This window comes from Psammomys obesus, unplaced genomic scaffold (genome assembly GCF_907164565.1).
Source record: "Psammomys obesus unplaced genomic scaffold, mPsaObe1.curated_primary_1811, whole genome shotgun sequence".
In the NCBI taxonomy this organism is placed as follows: domain Eukaryota; kingdom Metazoa; phylum Chordata; class Mammalia; order Rodentia; family Muridae; genus Psammomys; species Psammomys obesus.
This window is the reverse complement of record NW_026591450.1, coordinates 489,510-505,345: the sequence shown is the minus strand read 5'-3', so window position 1 is coordinate 505,345 and position 15,836 is coordinate 489,510. Positions and strand designations below refer to the sequence as shown.

At 44.5% G+C, this 15,836-nt stretch overlaps 1 protein-coding gene across 3 annotated transcripts in view; it reads left to right on the top strand.

The window, feature by feature from the left end:
- Nucleotides 1-15,836, top strand: part of Ptprm (protein tyrosine phosphatase receptor type M) — a 676,296-nt gene that overhangs the window by 596,257 nt on the left and 64,203 nt on the right. For all 3 annotated transcript variants that reach the window (XM_055610111.1, XM_055610108.1, XM_055610112.1), the window contains 2 exons: nucleotides 5,518-5,594; nucleotides 7,604-7,640. In XM_055610111.1, coding sequence (XP_055466086.1) covers nucleotides 5,518-5,594; nucleotides 7,604-7,640 — 114 coding nt within the window. The remainder of the gene's footprint in view (nucleotides 1-5,517; nucleotides 5,595-7,603; nucleotides 7,641-15,836) is intronic.

The window sequence follows — 15,836 nt, the reverse complement described above, 5'->3', positions numbered from 1 at the left end:
CTGCTGTACCGAGTTCAGTCCTAAAACTGTGACTGCTCGCTTTTCCTAACTTGCGTGCAGCCGACACATTTGAACATGTTATTTATAGCAAATCACTGAATCCTCGCACTGTGAAATGTTGGCTGTTATTATTACGCCCATTTTACAGCAGGGGAAATCAAGGCACTTAATTAACTCCTTCAGGGTCACACAACCAGCAAGTGACAGGATTGGGGTTCACCCCAGGATTCTGGCTCCGGAGCCTGGGATCTTAAGCTCTGTGGTGCATGGCACAGACATAAGGGTAGGGAAGTCCCCGAGTGGCTGCCTGTGGATCCAGAGGTAGGAGCTGATGAGCGTGACTCAGACCTTTTCCTGTCTCTCCCTGAGACTGGCTGTGTGGAGTCACCAGTTCTCCCAGCTCTGCTGTTCTCTGAGTTCATCCCCGCTCTCAGTGATCTGAATTCTATTATGCAGCTTCTACTAGAATGTTGCTTTTATTCATGTAAAAGAGGCGATGCACTACAGTAGGGACTGTACAGTTACAGGAAGAAACTCGGTCCCCAGCTGATAGGCCTGAGGGAGTCATCAGATCCTGAGGATGCTAACATAATCGATGGATAACGCCCTTGATGGAGTCATAGCCTGATGGCATTATAGGGAAGGGTGGGAGGTGGGGCCCCGTTAGAGTGAGAAGATCCCAGAACTATTACCTGCAGAGCTATTTCTTGCCCTGGGCCTTTTCTGTATGCCTCTGTCTGCTCTGCTCTGCCACTCCCTCCCTCCCTGTGACGGAGTAAGGCCTCTGAAACTCTGGAACTTACCGCCTTGAGTTGTTCCCTTGGGGGTCAGCTCCCAGATTGACTAATACAGGAATGAACAGGGCTGTGCTCCAGGAAGTGGTGTGTTTGATCGTGCTTCCTCTTCCCAACAGTCCTGTGAGAGGAGACATGTCACCTCCTCCTTACTGAAGCTCAGCCGTCACAGTTGTCGGAGTCCATCATTGACGTCAGGGCTCACCTTTCAAACGAGGGTTTCTGGGACTCCACAGACTCTGGTATTTTCATTCAGCACAAAATAAAAACATGAAAGAGGAAAGCACTCACACTAGGGATAGACTTAGATGGACATTAATAATGCTGACATTTGAGCATCTTGAACGTTCCTGGCTGAGACCTCCAGAAATATAAAGTCCCTGAAGCGTTGGCCATATCACTTTCATGGCTACTCACTGGTAGCCAGAGATCCCCCTAGGTTTCCCAAATTCTCTGAGCCTCCTTGTCATTCAACAATAATACCCAGGTCCTTGGCTGCTGGCCTTCCTAACAGAAACTATCTAAGAGGGCTTGGCATGTTTTTGGTTCCTTATTCTGGATGATTCTAGTATTTGTTACATGCTAGAAATGTTTGATAAACATTTCCTTATAAACATTCCATATGACTTAGCTTCACCATTACCCTAAAGAAAACTGAGTTTTCCTAAATTACAGGTTATGTTATATTCATCTCAATGCACACCGTCTGACTTGGAGTAGATGAGATCTCAAAAAAAAAAAAAAAAAAAAAACTGGTGGTGCAAATTATTCTTTTGTTGCCAATGGTCAATGATGAATTTGTGGTTCACTGACTCGGCTAGTCACACCCATGGTAAAGGGCAGAGAGACAGTGAACACGCTCATGCTCAGTCATGCCCAGCTCCTTTTCTCCTGTGTCACAGAATCTAAGACCCCCACCCCAGGGAATGGCGGCACCCACTCTAAGCAGGGTCTTCCCACATCTGTTCACGTCATCACATGCTCACAGGCCAACCTGACCTTGACAGGCACTCCTTGAGGCCCTTTTCCCCAGGGGCTCCTTCTTTGTGTCAGGTTGGCAATTAGAACTAACCAACATACCCAGTAACCGAGAAACATATCACAAGATGACGCCTTTGCTCCCATGGGTGACGTACCTCCCTGTGCTCTCTGCAGGCCCCTCCTCCTAGAGGCTAGCCCATTGTCAGTGCCATTGTACTCTTAGCTCACCCTATGTTAGGTACCACACCCATGGCAGCAAACAACCTCAGACTGAAAATCTTTCCGGGGGGAAAAAAAAGGTTTTGTACTGCATCAGTGCCAATTTCCTATCTTTATTCCCTATACAACAGGAGAGCAGCTATTTACCTCACAGTTCCATTGTACCCCATAGAGATAAAATATGGAGGGGAGGTTGCATAGGTTACATGTAAAGAGGATGACATTTTATAGAAAGGATTTGAGTATCCATAGATTTGGGTATTTATGGAGTTCTGAGGCAGATCCCCAACATATACCAAGAAACAACTGCATTTTCCTGGAAGGTAGATTTAATTCTGTTCGTACTTATTAACACTAACAGTGGGAACACTTCATAGCCTTTTTCTAATTCTTAGACGTGTCTAGCAAATGCACATGGATGATGTGTGTCCCCATGAATTATATCTCCATTAGCAAGCTGGAGTCCCTGGCTGCTGGAACCTCTCCAGGGAAAGGGAGCAAACCATGGCAGCAGGGTCTTTCCAGCAAAGGACTGGAAGTCCATGCGATCCTTGCTATTTTGTTGGAGATCAGGTTAGGGGAGAGAATGGAGAAAGGGTGTGTTTGTATGTTGTATGGACTACATGCAGCGTAATGCCTGCCTTCTCACACTGCTGAACATCTGTCTACAGAGCTCTTCTTTATATCTTGCAAATGTGAACTTGTGCGAAGAGTTTCCCTAAAGCTCTCCATTCATCCTTCATCCCAGGCCCAAATAATGTCCATTCTACTCTTTGTACGGTTTCCCACCCCTGAGCCTCATGACCAGAGTCCCGCAGTATTTGCCCTCTTGTTCTTTTATGTATTTCACATGTAATAATATCTTCAAAGTAGACTCCCTAGCATACTGCAGTAAAGCAAAAGTTCACAAGGCCGCAAATCGAGTCTAGACCGAGACAGCAGCCAGCACCCTGGGAGACCCTAGGGTACCCTGTTCTGAAAACAGCTTGCTGCTTCATCCACTGAAATGGTGACTTCATCCAGTGAAATGGTGACTTCATCCGCTGAAATGGTTAGGCTGGGTGATTCTAGGATCACCCAGAGAGAGAGAGATGGGGACAGAGATGGGGAGAGAGAGACTATGAAGATCTTAAAGTAACAGTTTTTTTTTCTCACATTTTGAGTAACCCCCAGCAAAACCATTCCAGAAACAGTAGAATATGTAGTATAATATGAGCCACATATAAAACATTTTAACATCGCTAATAGGCATACTAAATAGAAACATATAAAATAATGTGTATATTTTTAACCCAGGATAGTATAAATATTAACATTAGCATTTTAACACATAATCAACACGAAATTGTAAGTTGGGACATTTTACTCTATCATGCTAAATCCCCGATATGGTAGCTATTCAGCTACACATGGCTATTTAAATTTAAAATCATTGCAGTTAAATACAGGTTAAAAAAAACAAGTCAGGGGCTCAGGTAGTTAGGAGAAATGGGTGCTCTTCCAGAGGTCCTGGGTTCGATTCCTAGTAGCCACAGTGGCTCACAACTTAAGTTCAGGAGATCCAGTGCCATCTTCCGGCCTCCATAGGCACACATGTGGTACACAGACATACATGCATGCAAAATACCCAAACACGTGAAATATCAGTTCCTCTCTGGAGCCACAGTCCATGTGCTCAGTCACTGTGCATGACTAGTGACTCTGACGCTGATGAACAATGGTGTAGAACATTCTATCTTGCATAAAAGTCAACAGTGAGCATTGCCCAGACTCTTCTATACGTGACTCTCTTTTGGTGTGGCTTGTGTTTATATAGTTTGTCCGTTTTGGTGTATGTAACTGTAGCTCATTCATTATCATTACTAAATAGCATCCCGTTTTATAAGTTATGAACATTTCTGTTCATCGTAAACAGTATTGCTAGGCAGATTCTTATTCACCCATAAGGACGCATATAGAATCAACTCGTTTCCGCTGCACAGAGGATGGATGTCTTTCTTCTTACTACATAATACCAAATTCTTTTCTGGGTATTTACAATGATGTTCGTGTTCAGAGAGGTGGGGGTAAAGGATGAATCTTTTCAAAAAGTAATTTTTGCATTTTGTTTATTTAAAAAATTATTTTGGTGTTCTGTATTGTATCTGAGGCATAGAACAAGTGATTGGGGGGGTTGAAGTCCACAGAACCTCCAGAGGTTTCCTTCTAAAATGCAGATTTTCCAGGGAAGTAACCACGATAAACAATAGTACTGGTAAAGAAAAATTTCCATTCAGGAAATAATGTAAGTGGTTCTAGTATTACAATCATAGCCCAGTGTACTACTTTCTGACTGTCGCCTCTCTGGTGATGTTTGTCCTGAAACAGCCCAATTCCTGACAGTTTTTGCCAGTATCTTCTCCAGAAGAGGCCAAGGCTGATGGCCTGTGCTGGCTGCTCTCCCATCACCATAACAACAAGCTGGCATCATCTGGAAAGAGAGAACCTCAACTGAGAAAAACCCACTAGATTGGCCTGTGCTGCTTGGTTTTATTATTATTATTATTATTATTATTATTATTATTATTATTATTATTATTATTGATGATTGATGTGGAAAAGCCCAGGTCATTCTGGGTAACATCACTACTTGGCCTGGTGGTCCTGGGTTCTATAAAGAAACAAACTGAGCAAGCCATGTAAGCCAGTAAGCAGCACTCCTCCTCTGTGGCCTCCGGGTTCCCACCCTGATGTGTTCTTCAGTGATGGAGTGTGACCTAAGATCTATAGGCTGGAATAAACTCTGTCTTCCCTAAGTTGCTTATGACCATGGTCTTTATCATGGCAGTGAAAGCCTCATCTAAGACGGACTCCACTCAGAGTTCCCAGAAGGCCGAGCTGAGGATTTATGGCCATTATCTTTCAAGGGGGTCATTATAAGGAGCCCTCTGCATCTGAGGTCTTGTCTGTGATTTAGGGAAGCTGTTCAAACTTCCAACCCAAGAATTAACTCTTATGGGTTAAGAGTGACTGGATTATAATTATTAGTTTCCAGATTTTACAATACCGTTTGTGTTTCAGTGATCAAAAAAGCAAAAAGAGTCATTATTTTTAAAAAAGTAAAAACAAAGATCTTTAGATTCCTAACCTTAAGTATTTATTATCTTGAGAGAGTGGGCTTTCCATTACTGTGACACGCAAACTTGAGACAAGCAAACTTTAAAAGAAGGTATGTTTGCCTAGGCTCACGTTTTCAGAGTTCCAGTCCATTATTAGTTTGTTTTATTGTTTTTACCATGTGGTGAGGCAAATTGCCTTGGTAGGAAGTGCACAGAGGTTGGGGGAGGGGAGCATTCTCATTTTCGCACTTGGAGCCTCTAATCCCCAGCCACACCACAGGGCTGAGCCTCAAAGAATGTCAAATTACAAACAGTAGCCATCTTTAAAGCACGAGGGGAGGGTCCCTGCTGCACAGAAGTTCTGAGACCGAGGGCAGCCTCGGGGGTTGCTTTCATTGATGGCTGTTTTCTGTTTTCTCCTACAGATGATCATTCTCGGGTCCGGCTACAGATGCTGGAAGGGGACAACAATTCTGACTATATCAATGGCAACTACATCGACGTACGTACCTCAAAACTGTCAATAAACCTGGGCATTCTGACACACACCCCACACCAGATCTGCTATGCAGTCAGTAGACATGAGCCAACGACCATCCACAAGCAAGCGTCAGTGTTCCCCACATTCCACAGAATCCAGTTTGGGGAAGTCAGCCTGTTTGGGGATAAATATCTTATTTCCTCTCTATGCCCTCTCTGCCTACCCATGCTTCTGTGGACTAAGAAAATGTTTTTACGTTTTTTTGTCAACAACCTAAAAAATGTTTGTATATTAATGGGACAAAACCCTCTAATTGCTAACGTGAAGATTAGCAGGCTCTCGTCATCACTGAACCTTTTAAGCTGCCTTCAAAGTCATCCACAGCTGTACACCAGGACTTCCAAGGCAAGCAAGGCGTGTCATTAAAAATGCAAGCTGTTTAATTATTGAAGATGGGCGCCTTGTTCATTCTGTGTCATGTTAACTTAATATCTTACATTAGGATAAATTCTTTAAGAGACAGCTTGTTTTCGGTTGAAAGAATGAATGAAATCAGAAGTAGGAAATCCAGGCTACCCTGCAAGGCTCAAGCCTCCATGAGCAGATTTGGCTTCTGAGCCATTCCCAAAGACGTGCTCTTCTGGGCCAGGTTTTTTTCAGTCAATTAGCACTTCCAGAGACCGAGCTTACCCAACTTTGTTTCATGCAGACTTAAATTATTATACAGATTGCCCTTAGGCTGTGTGTCCAAGGTATACATGAAACACAAATGACTTTTGTGTTTAGAGTCTATTCCCAAAGTATCTCGCCATATTCCCTCTCACATCAATCATTAATCAAGAAAATGCCCTACAGACTTGTCTACAAGGCTAATATTAGAGGCATTTTTCAGTTGAGTCTCCACTTCTCGGATATGCCCAGGTTTGTATAAATTTGACAAACCAACCACCCAAGGATTTTAAGGGGATGTTCAGCTAATAAGTGAAACAGATGAGGACTGAAAAATGACTAAGATAGTTAGTAGCAAGGGCCATCCTGGGACAGCATGGGCTAGCTCAGTTCATGAACTGTATCCTTCCTGTCTCCTGGACACTTCCTAAGGTATTAGACTTGCAGGATGAGGAGGAACTCACTGCTCTTTACAGCTAACAAATGAGTAACTCTCTAAAGAATTCTATATAATATTGGTCACAATTCTGTCTTTTCAGATGTGAGGTAAATCAATTGCATAACAGAACTTCTACCTTCCTTACTCATTGATGTTGACTCGAGAGCAAAAATAATCTACCAGGCAGGCATTTGTGTCTGAGAAATGTGTGTTTTCTCTCCAAATTTTTTTTTCTGTTTTCCAGTTATCTTTGGGAACAGTATTTAGGGTAATCTCCAGGGACAGAAATGCATTAAGATCCAAGACGATGCAGTATGTTACTGGATGTAATTTTCTCTGAATTGACTTTTATCTTTTTCAGATACGTCTCTTATGACATCTTTGCCTCCTACTTTCTTTGGCCCCACTTTAATCTTTCCTGCTTCCTATAGGGTGATGATGAAAAGAAGGGGTCTTACATAACCTCTTAGGAGCAAGTGTTTGATAGTGGTTCTGAGTGCTGCTATTGATGAAACTGTCTGTATTGATAGAACAGAACATGTGTTAAGTCCTTGGCACATTGCCAGCAACATCCCAAATGCAAACCAGATTCTATTGCACGTTTCCAGCCATTCACACCTTAATAAGAGGCCTGGTCATTTTAGTTCAGAGAATCCATAAATTGATAGCATCTGCTGCTGATCCATCATCTCATAGCCAGTGTATAATGAAGTTCCTTGCCCTTCCTGCACACCACCCGGGTTGTATTTGATGCAGCTTCACTTAGCAAGACAAACTCAACGATCCTGTGTCCAGCAGTTGAGCCCTCAAGTGACACAGACATTGGCATTTGGATGCACAGGCCTTTCCACAGACTCAGCATGTGACTTCTGTGCTACCTGCTGACTTTAAAATTTATCAAATATTTCTTGTTTATTTTTAGGGCTATCATCGACCCAATCATTATATCGCAACCCAAGGTAAGTTTAGTTCAGCTCTCATACCTGTACTTTGTTGTTTGCTAGTCTTGATTACTTCAGACCTATCACCCACGCCCTCATGAAGATATTTTGTGTGCAATGTACAGCGTCCTTAGCCACTGACACATTTTCTTAGCAGAAGTTTTGGTGTGTAATCACTTATTCAGATCATTAAAGAGATGGGCTCACTGATTCACTATTGAATTCAGTCCGAATGCTTTTGGAACTAGTCTTGACATCTGCAAGAATGTATCCTATATTTTCCATTTGTATATAAAGTGAGATGGGGGAGAAAAATGCCCTTTAATAAGTATGTCCTGACGCCTGTCTGTCCACAGAACTGTGTGAGCCTCTGCTGAGGAGCCACAGTCATACTAGAAGTTGACTTTAGGGGGCAGCTGTGAGGTGGCCATGTATATCTGAGTACTGGGGGAGGGGGGCTTCCAAACAGCAAATGGTCAGCATCCAGGGACAGCAAGGATGATTGCACTTGAAATGTAGCCATCAAGAATGGAAACAGGGAAGCAAGTTTAGCCAATCCTCACATAAGCAACTCCATCTGGCCACTCTCTGCGTGGTGTTGCTGGATGGTGCTGGGTGTGAAAATTTCTGGGTGTAGCCAAATTAAAGACCGTACGGCCTTGCCCTCCCTGTAAGAATGGCTTTCCAGGTGTTCTGAAGCAGGTGTCAGCAGCTGATTTAAAGCATTGAGGATGGAATTGGCCATGGTTTATAATGCATGTGGAACTTCGGTTGTTCAATGTCCAAAATCCCCCCCCCCAGCTCATCTACGCAACAACTTGGTTGGTGCCCCCATGCTTTCACAGGTGGCATAAACATCATGTAATTAAATCTCTTTGGAATTTTCAAGATTTCTGTGACTAAATAGCCAGCTCTATGCACTGTCCTTTCTGGCTTTCCCCAGTTGATTTTTCTCCCCACCCAAGGGAGATGACTAGGAAGGAAAAATAACACTTGCAAAACCGCTTTGTGCAGAATGAGTTGCAATGATGCTTCCGTGCCTGGCAGCTTCCTCTGCAGCCTTCGGACTGCCGGGTGTTAATGAACAGACCATCCAGATAGCTAAAGACTGGCAGGTAAGAGCTAACCTTCCCAGAGAAGACCATGCCCAGTGCCCTGTGGCCAGACCTCGGAAGCCTTGCCTCAGTGCAGAGTGGGCCGCACCGCAGCTCCCCACCCCGGTAGTACTGGTGGCAGTGGTGTTATATCTTAAGGCCAGGATGCTGAGGTTAGAAAGCTAGATTCTCCTTTCTATTGTACATCACAAGCGTCATCTAGCCAGTGGCCACAGATGGCCAGAAATAAAGAGAGCCAACTGTCTAGTCGCTGGCGTGAGCAGCTGAGCGTATCCATGGACCACCCGCCCTAGTTTTAAAAAGCCACAAAATCCCGCTTCATTCTAAGAAGCCAGCAAAATAGGCAGCAAGAGCTAATGATAGATGCAAGTCTTTACTCTGTGTTCTCCCAGTCTTTGGCACTGAATAATTCTGGAAGAAATTTACTCAAAGCAATGAAGCTGCATGCCTAGGCTCATTCCCTGACAACCTGTTTTATTCCCAAGAGGTTATAATATAGATTTTCACCTACACAAGACATGTCGTGAATGCATGCACGAGCATCTCTCCCCTCATGACCGCCCAGACCCATCAGTACTGATTTTCAGCCAACATCTGGCTTTGACCTTAATGATAGTGGTAGCATTTCTGAAGACTGAAAGGATCTAATTCAAACTAGAACTGTCAGTTTTCAGTATGTTATTCCTGTCCGCCCTGTTGAATTCTTTTCTGTACAGAAGTCAATAGACTGATGGTCCAGTATGAACATGACTGCATCTGACTGACACAGTCATACAGTTTGTAACGTGTGAGACTGATGACTCAGCAAGTCGGAGGAGCATAGGACAGGAAGTAGTTTCTGTCCCTGCCTGCCCAGAGCTGGAGACAGAAGGGATTTCAACCACCTAACTCAAAGCAAGGGGCCAAAGAAGAGTTTGCCAATAGCTGGGTAAGCACAGAGCTAGGGTAGCTCAGAGCTAGGGTAGCTCAGAGCTTATGACATTTTACAGTCACTGTGCAGCCCAGGGACAGGGCAGCAGCTGGGATGGAGCACAGTAAGGAGCACTCCCTCGCTGTGCTGGGGCAGAGTGCCTGCTGGCTTTCTGATGGGCAGCCAGGGGGATCTCCACAAAACGGCTTTGTTTTTAGCTGCTTTACTGTTTAGCTGCATTTTTTAATTTATTTATTTATTTGTTTATTATTATTTATTCACTTTGTATCCCAACTGTAGCCCCCTCCCTCATCTCCTCCCAGTCCTGCCCACCATCCCTCTTCTCCTCCTATGCCCCTTTCCTAGCCTGCTGATAGGGGAGGACTTCTCCCCATTTGTCTGACCCTAGCCTATCAAGTCTCATCAGGACTGGCTGTATCATCTTCCTCTGTGGCTTGGCAAGGCTGCCCCCCCCCAGGGGGAGTAATCAAAGAGCCAGCCACTGAGTTTATGTCAGAGACAGTCCCTGTTCCCCTTACTAGGTAATCTGCTTAGAAACTGAGCAGCCTATAGGCATCCTCTGAGCAGGGGTTCTAGGTCCTCCCCATGCATGGTCCTTGATTAGAGTATCGGGCTCTGCAGAACCCCCTGGTCCCAGGTTTTTTGGCTCTGATGGTCTCCTTGTGGAGTTCTGTCCCCTCCAGGTCTTTCTATCTCCTTCTTCTTCCATAAGGTTTCCTGCACTCTGCCTAAAGTTTGGCTTGAGTCTCAGTACCTCCTCAATACCCTGATGGGTAGAGTCTTTCAGAGGTCCTCTGTGAAAGACTCCTATCCTGTTCCTACTTCCAATGTATAAAATAGGAGAGCTGCATTAAAACAAACAAACAAACAAACAAAAAAACAACGACTTTAGGAGTTACTTTAGCTTTTAGGGAAAGACAGTGCAAGGCAGCCTCAAAATTTGCAGGTGGTTTCTGTTGTGGTGAATGTGGTTTGTGAGCACTGTCCTGCCTTCTCCCTCCCCTTTTTCCTCTTCCCCTCTTCCTTTTCCTTTCTCTCTCTCATTGTTTTAATTTTCATTGTTACATCTATATTTTTGTCTTTTTTATTTATGTGTGTCTGTTTTTAATTGACACATAATTGTGCATACTTTCATACTGCATGACATTTTAATAAACATTATATATATATACATACATATGTATACATATATATGTATTTGCAGTGTATGATGAGCATGTCGGGATGACTGGTATAGCCATCACCTTGGATATTCTCCATTTGTGTTGGGAGCATTGTGAATCCTTACCAGCCAGTCAGCTGTTGCCATAGAGTCATTTAGCATTGTGGAAGCCATTCTCCCAGAGTTGACACTGTAGCTCAATGCAGGGCACTTGTCATCCCTACTCAGAAGTCACCCCTCCTGTCCAGCTGCACACAGTACCTCCTCACGCCAAACAAGCCCTTTTCCAGAGTGCACTCATGGCCTCCCGTAGAAGGAGAACTTGACACTCTCAGGCCTACACTACACACTCATCCTCCAAAACCATATAGTTAAGCGAACTTGGAGTCTTGAGCCTCACTTCCAGCTGATAATGCTTCTCAGGACAGCACAACTTAAAAAGCAAGTTTTCTATGATATAATCTCTTAATTAATGTCTCTTAATTAAAATTGTCTTAGGCACCAACTTTTTTACCATTATAAGTTGAGGAAACTATTATTAAGATTAAGTCAAATTAACTTGAAGCTGAAAGATTCTAGATTCATATTATGAACCATGGTCATTTAGGGTCTGGGCTTTTGTTGTTCTCTTTTGGGGGTTTTCTTGCTTGGTGTTCCTGTGTTACATTTGTTCCCCAAAGTTCATGGCTGCTGATTTTCCCAAAATTTAAGCATTTATAATACAAAAAGACTCAATGATAAAAAAGTAGATGAAAAGGTCCCAAGATTAGCATTTATTTCTTTAAAACGAGCTATTTTGGAGATACACACCATAGTCAAAAGGTCTGGGTTCAAATCTTATGCTGTCACAGAAGTTGTCTGAGCTCATCCAGTGTTTGGTGACTAGCCCTCGGCATAGAGTCCTCTGTGCCGCCATGTTCTCCGCTCATGTACACAGCTCATCATTTGTTTGCCCTGAGTATGGAGGTAGGCTCCAACAGCGTCCAAGATTATAGGCAAGGAAGCCAAGCACAGGAAACAAAACAGTCCCCGACTGCCTGAATTCCACAGGGGGAGGATAAAAGTCATCCCTGCGACTGGCATATACCTGTGAGCCACTGCTTACTCTCAAGAGAGCACAGCTTTGTGGTTAGGAAGGTGGGTGTCGTGGCATCTAGAGACTAATAGACACCATAAAAACTCAAAATCATCCCCCCCCCCTGCACTGGCCTTGGCAAGGCACTGAACCCACAGGGGGCACGCTTCACTCATCGGATAACTAAAATGTAGCGCTCTTCAGTAAAATTTAGAGACCGAACATTCACTTTCTCCCGTGGGGAGAAACCTGAACTGGACATTTTTAAGAAGCCTTGGCATGATCCTCAGAGACCGCTGCCCTGGGGCGGATACCATCCAGACAGACACTGTGACTCCTTGCCCTTCTCCATATTGGCCTTATTGTCAGAGGCTTTGATGCTGACCTTCATGTTGGATGACGTACAGCCATGCCAGCAGACGACACGCAGGTGGATCTAGAAAACTGACATGAGGTGGAACTTTCTGTGCCTGCCAGGCAACGCTGGGAACAGCCTGGCTGGAGCGTTCTACCCCTGCAGCCCGGATGAAGAGAGAAGGTGGCAGCAGGTTGTTTCAGAACCAGGACATTAGGAGTGGCGGGGCTCACTCACTGATTCAGTGAACAGTACCATCAGCCAACAGCCCACACCAGGCGGAGCCTTAGTAGAAATACAAGAACGAGTGAGCGCGCAAATGCACAGAGGAATGAACCGGAAGCCACAACCTGACCGTGTAGTGAGTACTCACCCAGGTGGAAAGAAGCCATGCTGGTCCCACAAGGCCTCTGCCCTGGTAATGCATAACTGTCATAACTCCAGGGACCTGTCGTCTCTTTCTTCAGATAAGGGCTGCCCAGCCCCTGTTCCACAGAACACTTTTCTTAGTTATAGCTTTAGAAACGGCTCGTCTTGTGACACTACTTAGTACTGCGCCTGTTTAGACGTGCAGCCCCTTCCCCTCCACAAAGTGCGTCTTACTGAGTTAGTTTTGATCGTCATCCTTTGTCAGAATTTGAAAGGGAGAAACCTGAAGAGTTTTGGCTCCAGAGATTCGCATCCAGGGGGCAAACCTCACAGTGAACGTGATAGAAATTAGAGTGAGCTTCCTGTGAATCAGGGAACTGCTCCTGTGAATCAGGTTTCCTTGAGCATCTCTCGCACATGCTCTCTGTGTTCCAGGAAGATGAGTCGGTTGATACTGTCCCAGCTCAGACCCCACCCCAGGCCTCAGGAGTAGAGAACACAAAGCCATGAAGGGCTCGCTCTGCTCTCCGGGGCAACCATTCTGGAAGTGGAGAGTTCTCGGGGCTCCAGTGCCCACTCCACAGTCTGTAAGGAGCATTTCTTCCCACATCCTGGCCTCCAGATGGAGGCGACCACTTGAAATTATTTCCCAGTGGACCTGAAAGAACTGTTTTATTTCATCGGAATCTCGGCCCTCAGCACACAGCTTCTGTTTCTCTGCCCCAGTGCCCGTGTGCCTCGCTCTTCACCCCTAACTTCTCTGCAACCAGCGCCCTTGTTTTCCTGGCTGAGCGGTTCCTGCATTGGCAGCCAGTTGCAACCCTTGTTATGGGTTCATTTGTTATGTCCCATTTGAGACTCGTTTACAAACAAGTGGAGCACTCTTCAACTTCCAACGTTAAAGAGGACAGGGCTTTGAAAACAAAAATTTTGTGTTTTCTGTACAGTGATCACCAGAGGGTTCAATCCACATCAGTTGGAGGCAGGCTGCACCTTGCACTTGTCCATGACATTCTTAGAATGAGCAGTCTCGGTGATGGGATTCGTTGATGTCATTCAGGCCTGTATTCCTAACAACGTGCACTGATAACACTTAAGGACACGTTAGACTAGAAAGGAAGGCAGTAGACAATGGGATGATGCCCCAGCCAACTGTGTCCTTCCAGAAATAATGGATCTTAATTCATACAGAATAATGTAAAGACAGTTGATAATCATGCCTAAATGGTCTTTATTTGTTTTTAGTTTTTAATTTTCTTTGTACTTTATTTTGATTTGTTTATGGAATATAGTGTTTCAATCCACATATTCATTGTAGAGTAATCATACAAGGGTAATTAGTCTGTCCATCATCCCAGATTTTATTATTCTTTTGTGGGAAAGATATTAAATATCTTATCCTACAGCTAATTGGAACACAATCTATGTTCATTACAGCATCACTCATAATGCCAAGGAAGGAAACTAATGCGTCCATCAATGAATGGATGGATTTTTAAAAATATTATCTGTGTGTGTATGTTTATGTAATATATGAAGTCAGCCATACACAAAAAGATGACCCTTACATGATTTCTTTTACACACTGAATCTGAAACCATCACTCCAAAGACTGTTTAAATCTTTAAGAAGAATTTAGGTGTACACTTCATTTAAAATTAAAAAGACAAAAAGATAAAGCTTTAGACTTGGGAAAAAAAACTGTTTAATCTCCCAGTCTATCCTCATTGATTTTTAGAGATTTCTTAGTAGAAGAGTTGGAACTTGAGAAAGAAATGTAGTTGAGTGACCTTTATCCCTACCGTGGACCTGAATCATGCATGCCACCAACCGTGTGGACTGACGGACGGATGTGTGCAGTGCTCGGCTGAGAAGACAATCAATGCCATATGTCACACCTGCTCTCCTAAGGGACATTTTGTTCAGCAGGGGATTAAATGCATAGATACTTCAGGTCACCTCTTTTTTTTTTTTTGGCCAGGTCAGGCCAAAAAAAGAGAAGGGTTTGAAAGGGAAGGGTTACAATGTAATTCTCATCTATCTTCCATACATCCGACTTTCTCAGGCCTCAACACCAAAGGCTGTTGCAGAGCTGAGCCGTTCCTTTGAAAGACCAGGCCATCCAAAGCTAACTGACCAGCTTTGTACCTCTACCAAAGACTGGGGTCAGCACAGGGTCACAAAGTCACCAGTGACCCCGGCATGGCAGCCTGGGGTTTACCTTCAGATGGTAGCGTGATGGCTCCTTTGACGGTTTGTTGGACGATCCAGTACTTCCTTAGACAGTTTGTCTGCCCCATTTATTGGCTTTTTTGTTTTTGGTTTTGTGTTTGTGTTTGTTTTTAATGAATGCTGATTCAGTTTCCTCTGTTTCTTGGCTTTTCTTTAAAATTCACTGCTGGAAACTTCCTAATGCTAGGCTCTCCACTGCCTGCAGAATGTTTCCGAGCACCTGCCCTCAGCTTTGTCTAGGGAGCCAATTTATCTCTATTTTATTCATTTATTAGATTGATTCTCTTTTTTGTTAAATAAAAGAGGATCCCACTTGTGTACAGAGGGAAGCTTAATTAAAGGGGATGGAGAGTAATGAAAGCCTCTATCCCTTTGGCAGTAGCCCCTGAAGCATGAGAATTCAGGTTTTTTCCCTCCACTGTTCTCTGTGACAGAAGACAGCCAGGTCCTCTGGGTTGCCAAGCCACTCCACTCTGAGAGCTTCTATTCTTCTTTCTCCCCTTAATTGCTTTTCCTCTCCTCCCCTTTGAGCAGCCTGCACAAGTACCTGGACTCGGCTTCTGAGACGTCTCTTTGAACACTGATGAATTCTCTGGGCCACAGCCAGTGGGAGGCTTTTGGGTAGTGGGCATCTGTCGTGTTCCTCCACCCTTCTGTGCCGTAGGCACCTTGTCCAGTGCCTCCTCCCAGTTTCCCATGCACATGGCATGCAACCTGTGCCAGGGATCAGGGACCAAACAGCCCCGCAGAAGCCATGAGTGGCTCTGACTTGTGGACGGGTTGTTGCTCTCCACAATCCGCCATGCCTTTGAGCCTTTCCTGTGTTGCGGCTGCTCATCAGGGGCTTTGATCTGTACCTGCTGGTCTCAGACTTGCTTTGTCTGCCTTTATCAAGCTGCCTTCCACATCAAGCACCTTAGGAGCCTCTGCCTTCCCAGTCACAGGGGTACCACTTCCAGCTGAAAGAGTTTGTTC